Below are 13,425 nucleotides of genomic sequence, written 5' to 3'. Positions count from 1 at the left end.
TTAAATTATTGTAAAGCTACTCCACTCTGGTCGAATGATAAGCAAGTCTGTCAGGATGGGTGGTATTAGGGTAAAGCAAACTCTCAGCATTTGTGCACACTTTATAAGAAGTTAAGTGGTCAACAGAAAATATTTGGTATATTAAGGGAATAGTATGTATATCTATTTTTATACAGCATAAGCTACCATTTATTAAAACGTGTTTACATTTATATGCTGCTGGAACAATTTTAAATTATGACTTTCTCATAATTATATTACTACTACTTTTTCTAATATTCTAATACTGAGCCAATCAGCCAATAGAATGCAAGCTCAATCCTATTGGCTGATCGGATCAGCCAATAGGATTGAAGCTCAATCCTATTGGTTGATTGCATCAGCCAATAGGATTTTTTCACCTTTAATTCCAGTTGGCTGATAGAATTCTATCAGCCAATCAGAATTCAAGGGACGACATCTTGGATGATGTCACTTAAAGAAACATTCATTCGGGAAGAAGACTTTGTTTGAAGAGGATGCTCCACGCCGGATGTCTTGAAGATGGACCCGCTCCGCACCGGATGGATAAAGATAGAAGATGCCGTCTGGATGAAGACTTCTGCCCGTCTGGAGGACCACTTCTGCCGGCTTGGATGAAGACTTCTCCCGGCTTCGTTAAGGACTTCTTGCCACTTCGTTGAGGACTTCTACCGGCTACGTTGAGGATGGATGTCCGGTCTTCAAAACTGTAAGTGGATCTTCGGGGGGTTAGTGTTAGGTTTTTTTTAAGGGTTTATTGGGTGGATTTTATTTTTAGCTTAGGGTTTGGGCAACAATAGAGCTAAATGCCCTTTTAAGGGCAATGCCCATCCAGATGCCCTTTTCAGGGCAATGGGGAGCTTAGGTTTTTTTAATTAGGATTTTATTTGGGGGGTTGGTTGTGTGGGTGGTGGGTTTTACTGTTTGGGTGGTTGTTTGTATTTTTTTTTTACAGGTAAAAGAGCTGATTTCTTTGGGGCAATGCCCCGCAAAAGGTCCTTTTAAGGGCTATTGGTAGTTTAGTTTAGGCTAGGGTTTTTTTTTTATTTTATTTTTGATAGGGCTATTAGATTAGGTGTAATTAGTTTAAATATCTGATAATTGTATTTAATTGTTGTGTAATGTTAGGTGTTAGTGTAACTCAGGTTAGGTTTTATTTTACAGGTAAATTTGTATTTATTTAAGCTAGGTAGTTAGTGAATAGTTAATAACTATTTAGTAACTATTCTACCTAGTTAAAATAAATACAAACTTGCCTGTAAATTAAAAATAAACCCTAAGCTGGATACAATGTAACTATTAGTTATATTGTAGCTAGCTTAGGGTTTATTTTACAGGTAAGTATTTAGTTTTAAATAGGAATTATTTAGGTAATGATAGTAGGTTTTATTTAGATTTATTTGAATTATATTTAAATTAGGGGGTGTTAGGGTTAGATTTAGGTTTAGGGGTTAATAAATTTAGTATAGTGGCGGCGACGTTGGGAGCGGCAGATTAGGGGTTAATAAATTTAGGTAGGTGGCGGCGATGTTAGGGGCGGCAGATTAAGGGTTAATAATATTTAACTAGTGTTTGTGATGTGGGAGTGCGGCGGTTTAGGGGTTAATATATTTATTCTATTGGGGCGGCAGATTAGGGGTTAATAAGTGTAGGTAGGTTGCAGTGACATTGGGGACGGGAGATTAGGGGTTAATAAATATAATGTAGGTGTCGGCGATGTTGGGGGCAGCAGATTAGGGGTTAATAAGTATAATGTAGGTGTCGGCGATGTCCGGAGCGGCAGATTAGGGTTGATAAATATAATGTAGGTATCGGCGATGTCGGGGGCGGCAGATTAGCGGTTAATAAGTGTACGATTAGGGGTGTTTAGACTCAGGGTTTATGTTAGGGTGTAAACATAAATTTAGTTTCCCCATAGGAATCAATGTGGCTGAGTTACGGAGTTTTACACTGCTTTATTTTCAGCCGGCTCTCCCCATTGATGTCTATGGGGAACTCGTGCACGAGCACATACAACCAGCTCACCTCTGGCTTAAGCAACGCTGGTATTGGAGTGCGGTATGGAGCTCAATTTTGCTCTACACTCACTTCTTGCCTAATAACGCCGGGTTTCTGAAAACCTGTAATACCAGCGCTGTAGGTAAGTGAGCGGTGACAATAACGTGCTAGTTAGCACCGCACCCCTCATAACGCAAAACTCCTAATCTAGCCGCAAGTTTGTTGTTGTTTTTTAGCAACCATAGCTTGTACCCTATCAATGGCTGCACAGTGGAGATTGCTTCTCCATAATCTGGATGCTGTTAGAGCCTTGAAGTACTGTTTCAGACAAACTTCTAGTTTAAGTGTTCATTTCTCTGGTTCTAGAAAAGGGCAGAAAGCTATGGCTGTTTCTTTGGCATCTTGGCTTAAGCTTTTGATTCAGAAGGCTTACTTGGAGGTGGGTCTGTCTCCTCCTAAACGGATTACTGCCCGTTTTACCAGATCACTTGTCACATCTTGGGCCTTTAAGAATGAGACCTCTGTGAATCAATTTTGCAAGGCAGCTACTTGGTGGTCTTTGCATACTTTTACTAAATGTTACCATTTGGATGCTTTTGTATGTTCTGAAGCAGCCTTTTTGTAGATAAGTATTGAAAAAAATAATTGGTAAACAGGATTATATATAATGCTTTTCCTGCCCTCATTACTCATGGACTTCACTGCTTGGATATTAGTTTCTCAGGAGTAATGGATTGTGAATGCTCACCAACTGTATGAAAGAAAACATCATTTATGCCTACCTGATAAATTCATTTATTTCATGGTGGTGAGAGTCCACAAGACCCCACCCTGTTTTTTCTGGTGGTGGCTTTATTTTTTGCACCTTTTTTCTTTTTTTCCTGCTTTTTTTTTTTATAGTATTAGTTTCCCTACCGTTTTTTGCTTGGCAATAGATCAGACTAGTTTCTTGTAAGGTGGTAGGGGTTTTATAGAGCTCTTGGGGTTTGGGAATCTGTATATGATACAGCAAATAGTGTGTGACCCAAGGTTGCTGCTTGGCCTTAAGCTGCATCTCAGGATGAACCAACACAGACACTCAATCAGAAACCGTGAGGGAAACAAATACTGTACCCTGGTCGCACTGAAGATTAATGTTTTTAAACTGAATTTTAAGGACCCTAAGGATTGGAAAACTTTTGAGATGAAAATAACACATTTCAACACCATATAGGAGGGACTTGCATACTCTGGTTTTCTGACACACATCTTAATCTTATATATGTCCTGCTTTTGTTTTTGTCACTACGCTTACCATACTTTTTTTTAGCTTATTATAAACATAAAAAGGTTTCAATTTATCATCCCGTAGCAGACAGGGGTGCACATATTCGCCCCTCTCCACCCAGCACGCATTTACCATTGCACACAAGCACTCCTTTGCACACAAGTGCAACGCTGCCCGCGCACAGCCAATCACACACGGCAGGAGCTGTCAATAAATTCTCGACCTAAGAGGTGGAGAACAGGGCAGAGAAGCAGTGGTCTGATGACCCCTGCTTGATAAATCCTGACTGCAAGTTCATGTGTGCGAACCTGCAGTCAAAGGGGGGAGAAGGGCTTTTTAAATCAAGCCTAGAGTAGGCAGCTGTATATGATTTTTACCCTTATCTCTGATGTTTAACATCCCAGAGTATGTTTATTCTAGCCTTTGGTTTTCTCTCAAACACTCTGCACCTTTTACTCTCAGGCAGATTATGCAATTTACGACACCCACTCACCCCCTCCCCTTCTCTAACAACATCTTGTTTTTAGGGGTCAATTTATCAAAGACTTCACAAGCCTTTCAACCCACTACGGCTGCAGGTCCTCACAAGAAAACCTGCACGCCGTATTTAACAAGCAGCAGTCATCAGACCGCTGCTTCCCTAATCTTTTGCCACCTCTAAAGGGGAGAAATTCAATCTCTGCGGTCTAGTCCGACCGTGAAGATTGACAGCTCTTGACCGCGCATGATTGGCTGTGCTCAGGCAGGGGTGGGATTGCACGTGAGCGCAAAATAGTGCTTATGTGCAGTGCTGAATTCCGCCAGGGGAATTCAGCCCGCCAAAGGCGAGCTGCGGTGGACAGGGGCGCACATACGCCTCAGCTTGATAAATCGCCCTCTTAGTGTTAAACTCGATCATATTGATTAGTATTGCTTCAGACCCAAAGAAGAGAGAAAATCTCTCAAAAGCTTGACTTTTATATATCATGTTAGTCTAATAAAAAAAGATATTGCATACTGCAGTCATTTTTACATCATCTTTGAAGTCTACTGGACTAATGCAGTTGAGTAAAACAATATAAAGTAACAATTTTAATATCTTGAATCAGACACAACATGGCAACCTCCATTTTCCAACAGGTTTTGATTTGTTGGGTGTTTACAGTACTTTTGTGGGAGGACAACATTTACAAACCATGTAATGAGACGGCTCTAGTGAGACCTCATTTCCCCTGTACTTATTATATTGATTAATGAAACCTTAATTTATAAAATATCCTTTAGTTAGTCTGTTCATTTAGATAGATTTCTGTTTGATACCTCAGAGAAGCCACTCTCTTAGTTTTCTAAGCTTTTGCTATTTATCAATTTCAATGAGGTATTCACTGCTGGTGGGTTATTTAATCTAAGGAGTTCATAGTAGTACTTAATTATTACCTATCAAGAAATGCAAAAGTAATGGTATATAATTATATAAAGTAACATTCTAGTTTTACAGGAATACAACAATACACAATCAATATGCAAAATTAAAAGTACCCCTACATCTTAGACCTTTTCTGTTTCATTCTCAATCCTGCACTTCTGTGTTTTTGTTTTTTTCTAAAAGCTTTTGGGCTAGATTACTGGTGGCTCGATAACCGTTTTGCGCAAGCCAAAAGGGTTTTATTGCAGATGTTTGCACGCATCCGGTTTATCGCTCGTATTACATGTTGAAAGTAAATGCGATCCCTTGAGTGCAACTGAAGTTAACACGCGTTGGAATAGCGCAACCTCCTGAAATTGGCTCCTGATTTATGCAGCAAACAGCTCAAAGCAGTGTGTTGTATTATTGTTTCTTACTGGGTTTTTTAAATAACTACTCTGCATATACAAGAGAGAGTAATCTTTAGAAGATGTAGATAAAAAGTGCTTTTTAGTGGCTTTACCTAGGTCATGTTGTTTTTTATTATAATATTAAGAGGTACTTTACTATATTTTCACTCCTGCAGTAAAGTTTTTGAGCTGTGTTTATATCCTTAACAAAAGTAATGTGTTACAAAAGTTTAATAAATTAGCAGTTAAATTACAAACTAATTTGAATTGGTGTGTATACAGCATTCTCGTGTGCATTTTATATAAGCCTAGTAGTGCTAACTATTCAGTATTCAGTTTACAGATATAAATTCCGCTTTGTTATCCCTATGACTTAGTGTAAGTCAGGATTGTCCAACATAACAAAACCTGGGCTTCAGGAAAGACACATTTATATTGCAGAAAGTGAGGAAACAAATTAACAGATAATGCACTTTACTAGCATAGAATGTTGGTAGGTTGTATAAAAGATGATAAAAAAATATTGCTTCTGATGTTTTATTTTAAATACAAATGTATGGTGTTTAAAAAAACAGAAGACCAATTTGGCCACTGTATTGTAATCTCAGCTTTTCTTCCTTTGCAATAGAGCCCTGTTTGTGCTGTGTGTAGCTGTCACTTATAAAATGTATTTAGTGTGCTCTGTCCATAAAAAAAAGCTGTCCTCAGTTGTGTTTTAGGTAGTTAAGCTTTGTGTGTGGAAATGTGTTGTGTTATATGTGCACTGACACCGGAATATTATACTTTGTGTAAATCAGACTAGTCATGGGTCATGATTTTTTTAGTATTTGAAGTGTTTCTTATAGTATCAATTTTAAACAGTAAATAACACCTTTGTTTACATCTAAATGTCTATCTGACTAACACTTTATGTTTTGGTTTCTTTTTTGGGTATAACAGGCACAGATGAAGATGTCATGAAATCAAAGAAGACTTTCCGAAGCCAGGCAACTGTTAATCAAAATGCTGAAACCGAGTTAATGCTTGAAGGAGATGATGATGCAGTTAGTCTGCTTCAGGAAAAGGAAATTGACAACCTTGCAGGTAATCCATTTATTTATTTTTTACATTTCACAAAACAAATACAATTAACTCAATAATTGTTTAACCTCTGCATAAACTTGACAAACAATATGGATGACTACAAAACTAAACATGCATTAATTCATAATTAGGAAATATAGTGACCAAACACTAAAACTATAAGGTGTACAGCATTTCAGGACAGGAATACACTTTTGACAGATATAGGCAGGTGGACACAAGTATAACAATTATAACATATTCTCTGCCATTCATATGACTGAGTAGCATTTAAGGTTGATTTATAAACAAACAAAAAAAATATATATAAAGTAAAAAGGGCATAAAAATGCACAAAGAAAATGCTCTTATGTGTTACAGCATATTATTATTGAGCTATAGCTTGCATACATCTATGTTTAATCCCTGCAAAGGGCCACCAATTAACAGCGAGCTCCCAGTAGTGCACTGCTGCTTCTGAGGTTACCTATGTATGCTTTTAACAAAGGATACCAATAGAATGAAGTATATTTGATACCAGAAGTAAATTAAAAAGCCTTAAAGGGATACTATACCCATATGTTTTCTTTCATGATTCAGATAGAGCATGTGATTTTAAGCAACTTTCTAATTTACTTCTATTATCAATTTTTCTTCTTTTACTTGCGATCTCGATTTGAAAAGCAAGAATGTAAGCTTAAAGGGACATGAAACCCACATTTTTTCTTTCATGATTCAGATAGAGAATACAATTGTAAAACAACTTTCTAATTTACTTCTATTATCTAATTTGTTTAATTATCTTGTTATCATTTGTTGAAGGAGCAGCAATGCACTAATGGTTTCTAACTGAACACATGGGTGAGCCAATCACAATCGATACATATATGCAACCACCAATCAACAGCTAGAACCTAGGTTCTCTGCTGCTCCTGAGGTTGCCTAGATAAACCTTTCAGCAAAGGATAACAAGAAAAGGAAGCAAATTAAATAATAGATGTAAATTGGAAAGTTGTTTAAAATGGTATGCTCTATCTGAATCATGAAAGGAAAATTTTGGGTTTCATGTCCCTTCAAGAGCCGGCCCATTTTTGGTTCAGCACCTGGGTTGTGCTTGCTGATTGGTGGCTAAATGTAGCAAGAGAACAAAGAAAAAATGATAATGGGAATAAATAAGAAAGTTTCTTAAAATCGCATGCTCTATCTGAATCATGAAAGAAAAAATTGGGGTTTAGTATCCCTTTAATATTGCATTATGCTCTTTTCTCAACCATGAAAGTTTAATTTTGACTTTCATGACCCTTTACTTATCAACTGAAACTACTAAAGTAGTATCATGTGTGTACGTCATACTGATGATCACTTGTTAATGAGTAACTACTGCTAATACACATTAGCTGGTAGGTACAATTAGCCGATGAGCATTATTGGGGAGTCCTATAAGCCAAGGAGCTTTAATAGGAAACACCTATAACACTGTAAGGAATTAGTAGAAAATACATATCTGATACCACTGGATTAATGTGTTTTAATTAATAAAAATTTTAGGCAACATATATAAATAATCAGCATGAGCAAATGCACTTTGATAAAGACTAAGGGGTAGATTTATTAATGGTTGAGCAGACATGATTCGCTGTAGCATACTCTGTCAGCATTTATCATTGCACAAGCATTTCTAGTGAAATGCTTGTGCAATGCTGCCCCCTACTCACCGGCGGCCAATCGGCTGCTAGCAGGGGGTGTCAATCATCCCGATGGTATCTTTTAGGTGGCATAGAAGTTAAGGAGCAGCAGTCTTACGACCTCCGCTTCTTTACTTCCATTTTAGGCGAGCCTGAAACAAAGGGTGTAGAATGCAGCATCCACTGCTTTCTTTTGTGATTCAGATAGAGCATGCAATTTTAAGCAATTTTCTAATTTACTCCTATTATCAATTTTTCTTTCTAAGCTTTTTTTTGGTTTAGACCTCTGGACAGCACTTTTTTATTTGTGGATGAATGTATCCACCAATCAGCAAGAACAACCCAGGTTGTTCACCAAAAATGGGCCAGCATCTAAACTTACATTCTTGATTTTCAAATAAAGATACCAAGAGAATGAAGAAAATTTGATAATAGGAGTAAATTAGAAAGTTGATTAAAATGTCATGCTCTATCTGAATCACGAAAGAAAAAAAACAGGGTTTAGTGTCCCTTTAATAAATCTACCCTATAGATCAAAATGTTACTTAATATTTACTTTATATTTTATAAAGAAAAAAGAAAAAAAGAAAGGAAAATATAAGAGGTGAGATGATACAATTAATTTGTATCACTATTTTAGGTGAGATGGAAGGTGCATGTTTTATGCTTAAATTGTTTCTATTGTTAAATATTTGTTTTTCAGCTGTAGTGCCTTTGGTTCCCAGACTTTTCACATCAAGAGGCAAGTCTTGTATAGTGAATTAAATCATTAATATTAGAATAAATCATTAGAACTTCCAATTACATTGGTAACTGACTAAGCCCTTTAATAGTATTTACCATGTGCTAACAATACTGTTGATTTATATTTCTAGTAAAATCTGCTAACAGTTTACTAAATACTAGACACTTTCATAATATTTTCAGACTTGATTCCTTATAATATTAAAAAGAAAGAGGATAATCATTGTAATGAGGTGGAATTTTTGTTTTAAATGGTAAAAATGACTACCATTAAAAAAATAGAAATTATGGAGCCAAAAGTTATTTGTGTGTGTATGTGTTTATACATACAAATATATATATATATATATATATATATATATATATATATATATATATATATATATATATATATATATATATATATATACATATACAGTGTGGGTGTGTGTATGTATATATATATATATCATTATAATTTTTTTACACTATTAATATACACCAAACTGGAACCATTTATTATGATAGACAGATAGATGAGATATATAGGTGTGGAGATATATTATATGTATTCATATGAATTCATAACCACACACACACTTTTTGATAAATGTAACCAATTACTGAGCTAAAGAAAACATATTAACATTTTCACGCTTATTATTCCAACCAATCCTAAAGTATTTGAAAAAAAAAATCAACAAAACATCTGTCTTACGTTAATCATTAGAATGATCCTCTGCATTTACACTCTTTGCACCTTCCTTTTCTTCTAAACCTTATGCTCTCACATCCTGCAGTGTATCACAACTATCTCTGCCATCCTGTCATAATTCTATTCCCTGTATTCACTGCTTCTGTTAATCTGCACATCTCTTCGCATTGCTTTCCTATAGCCCCCGACCCCCGGTGATATGTGCTCCACAGCAACCAAACATGTCATGTCCCCCTAAGACGGAGTGAGAGGCTAATAGGGGGCTGAAGTTCAGGTGCAAAGTGGCAGATGAGGGGGAAAGGAAGGAGGGAGGGTGCAAGAGCAAAACACGGAGCAGACTTCCACACACACCATCCCCCTTCTTCCTGGCACTGAATTTGGCTTGCTCTGCTTTAACTCACCGACACAGCTCCCTTAATAACCAAACACTTTGCCACAGATATTGGGACAGTTGTAGCAAGCCACTAGTGCTGCCTTTGCTTGCCACATGTACTTCTCTGCATCGAGACAAGCCACACTATGCTGGACAGTGTGTGGGACATTTATTTTATTTTGCAGAAACAGCATATATTTAGTTTGAAATAAAACAACCAACCAAGATATATACATTTTTACCTGCAGTCAGAGTCTTGCAGTGCTGATGATGCCTCTGCCCTCAGCTTAGCTGCTCAGTTAGTCACACAATCTCCAGGGCACGTATTGCATCTGCAGCCATATAGACCTCTCCCCACATGCTCCTTTTAGCGAATGGGAGGTTAGAAGACCATCTGTGCCTAGATATCCCCTATTTAACTGATAGAAATCTTTTTTTTTTTTTTTTTAAATAGCAACCTAAAAAAACACACAAAAAATCAACCTATTCCTAACTGCACAATGGCATTTTATCCTCCCCCCAAAAAACTGATGGGACCCTTCCCCTATAGAGAACCCTCCACTGGGGAGACAGCTATTTCTAGATTTATTTGGGTTTAAAAATAGGAGGAGACAAATTACACCAACACACACTCATTTTTCTTTTGCCTCCTTGATGGAGTGAGGTGAAAGATAAAGTGCCAATCTACTCATCGTTGAGAGGTATTGTCTAGCCAATCTGAGGCCCATTTCCTTCTTGCAGTCAGAGGGGTAGATAAGGAGTTATCAGCCAGGCAGTGAAAGATCTTTTTTCAATTGGAAATGTCACAGGCCTCTCAGGTGAAATGTGTATTCATTCACTATTCCCCTTGTCTAGAGTGAGCTGCTCCTTGTGGGATCCACAGCCCATTCCAGGTTTAATGTGGATCCACCAATCCCCTAGGTTGTAGATGCTGTTATTTGTTTGCTTGCACTGCCTAGGATGGGCTCGTCTACTGGAAGGAAATTGCCACAGCTAAATTAAGCACAGTGCACGAAGATGCTGACAGGTAAGTACTTTGCATCTTCATAGCCTACCAGCTATTAGTATGAACATGTGCACATGCTTCACATAGTCTGGGGATATATATTTGTACATCATACAGTTTGTAGCACCTTTGGGCACTTTTAAAATATCTAAAAAAAAAATTAAGGTTACAGTCTCTTTTTAAATTAAGTGCTGTCAGTTTTAGCAATCTCAGAAGTTACTGCTGAGCTATACACAGTCTGTCTCTCAACAAGATCTTCATGTTTACTTTGGTAGCACAGGTGAGCTAAGGGTTAACCGTTTTAGTGTTATAACAGTTTCCTGTTCCTTTGTTGCTGTAATCTCTCAGCGTGTGTTCAAAAGCCCTTGTTGCCCATATTGGAGGCTTTCTATAAAGGTAATTTCTTTTATCTTTGAATTTGAAAGCATGGCGATTGAACACTTTGTGCTGTCTCAGAGGGCTTTTCTGACAAGTTTCGGACACCTTGAGCCTGGCTAAGAAACTTGGTACCAGGCATATTTATCATATGGTTTGGAAAAGTTTTTTTTGCTTGGTATACTGGCAAAGGTTACCACTGGAGTTATTTTAGAGTCCTAAAGTTCTTCTCTGTAGGAGTGTTTAGATTAGGATCTGTCAGCCAGTTCTCTGAAGGGTCAGATTTTTGCCTTTTTCTGTATTGTTCCATAAGAGAATTGCTAAAATTTCAGATTTTCTGACTTTTGTTCAGGCTCTCATCAAAATTAAACCAGTTATTTGTCCAGTTTATCCTCTTCTGAATCTTAATCTGGTTTTGAGGGTTCTTCAAACTCCTCCTCCTAAGCCAGTGCATGGCTTAGACCTTCAGCTTTTAGCCTGGAAGGTATTTTTCTTCTGTGAGAAGGGATTCTGAGCTTTATGTTGCAAATGCCATTTCCATCTTAATACGAGGAGAGTCCATGGCTTCATTCATGACTTGTGGGAAATACAGAACCTGGCCACCAGGACCTCATCCTCCTTAGATTCTTAATAGCTGGACAAAAAATAAGGAACTACAATTTCCTGATTATTAATATCCAGAGAGACTACCTTAGGAAGAAAGGAATAGTGCAAAGAACAGCCTTATTCTGATACAAAAACATAAATAAATCACAAAAACATAAATTATGCTTACCTGATAATTTCATTTCCATCTGTACGAGAAGAGTCCACGGCTTCATTCATTACTTGTGGGAAATACAGAACCTGGCCACCAGGAGCAGGCAAAGACACCCCAGCCAAAGGCTTAAATACCTCCCCCACTCCCCTCATCCCCCAGTCATTCTTTGCCTTTCGTCACTGGAGGATGGCAGAGAAGTGTCGGAAGATTCGGAGTAGTCTCTTATGGAGGGTAGTACTCTTCGGAATGTGACTGGAGTTTTAAGTAGTCTTGTCAGCCTCTCAGTGAGAGCATTGACGAATGTTAGGGTCTGGAGATGCAGGGAGAGTCTTTCTACAAAACCATCCAGACTCGTATTAACAGCTCCTTAAGCAATCAGTGTTGACGAGTTTCACTGCCTGGTTTCTATCACTCAAGTCCACGTCAGGAGCGATGCTACAACACTGTCAAACTTGAAAGGCCATGTTCCTGTTCCATGGTGTAGATTCTGGTAAGATTGTTTGATTTTTTTATACCTGTAATGATAACGCAGGAAGACAGGGTCACAGTGTGACTCCTTTTATCTGTATAGAATCAAGGGTTAATATCTCCGGAAGGTGATTATTGAACAGGGGGGGATTTATACATGATTAGTTTATTGTGTTTTTTGCTGCGACATGTGTGAGATGTGGCTCTGGCAATGTGTGAACAGTCACATTCTTCCTTCATTTTGATTACTGCGCAGCCTGTTTAGTTTGGCTCGCTTTTTCTCGGCTGCAGAGGCTGCCCTGCATGGCACTCCATGTGACCGGGTGTGGCCTCATTCTCTTTCTTTTCCTGACCGTTGTTTGCAGGAGACTAAAGCAGTTTCTCTGTGGGCCTGTGTCATAGGAGGTGGTGAGTGCCCCGACCATTGGGGTATAAAGGTGCCATTTATTTTTTTCTAAAGTCACATTTTAAAGGCGCAAGCTATGGAGGACTCTGATGCGTTAGAGGGTATGCCTGTGTTTATTGTGAGGAAGCTATGGTATATCCGCATGATCAACTATGTTCCAGATGCCTTAATAAAATAGTGATATCTAAAAAGAACAAGAGGTTTAGTACCACGGAGCCGTCCACCTCTGAGGGGTCTCCATCCCGCGAGGTGCGTTCCCTACAATCATCTCTGATTACACATGCTGCTCCCCCGTGTACTACTAATCCTCCTGCAGGAGGGGCCCTGTGGCCTCCAGATTTTGCTGATCAGTTGCAAACGGCGGTGTCTGTGGCCTTCAGTGCTTTACCTCGCACTGCTAAGCGCAAGTGAAAGGTTAAACATTGCTATCCTTCCCAGGGGTCATCTACTCCGTTGGATGTATCTGAGACTAGATTTTCTGCTGATGCAGAGGATTCCGATACTTTGGAGGACTCTTTCTCTGGGTCGAAATCTGCGGCCTCTAAACCTCCGGCTGCGGAGAAACCAGACTTTAGGTTTAGGATGGAGCACTTACACTTTTAATTAAAATAGGTGTTAGCTACTCTGGAGGTTCCGGAACTGAAGTTACTGGAGGAACCCTCTATTACTAAGCTTGATAAGGTCTATGAGGACAGGGTGGTGCTCCAGACTTTCCCGGTTCCCGTAAAGATGGCGAATATTATAAAGAATGAAAGGGAGAGACTTGGTTCAT

General features: G+C 38.3%; 1 protein-coding gene across 1 annotated transcript in view; it reads left to right on the top strand.

Annotated features, from left to right (window-relative positions):
• The window catches only part of NBEA (neurobeachin), a 1,472,531-nt gene that overhangs the window by 1,090,465 nt on the left and 368,641 nt on the right, over positions 1-13,425 (top strand). Inside the window, exon 39 of the mRNA XM_053708445.1 lies at positions 6,020-6,163. Coding sequence (XP_053564420.1) covers positions 6,020-6,163 — 144 coding nt within the window. The remainder of the gene's footprint in view (positions 1-6,019; positions 6,164-13,425) is intronic.

The sequence above is a fragment of the Bombina bombina genome, chromosome 3 (genome assembly GCF_027579735.1).
Source record: "Bombina bombina isolate aBomBom1 chromosome 3, aBomBom1.pri, whole genome shotgun sequence".
NCBI classification, from domain to species: Eukaryota; Metazoa; Chordata; class Amphibia; order Anura; family Bombinatoridae; genus Bombina; species Bombina bombina.
Note: the sequence above shows the minus strand (reverse complement) of the source record. Positions and strands in the feature narration are given on the sequence as shown.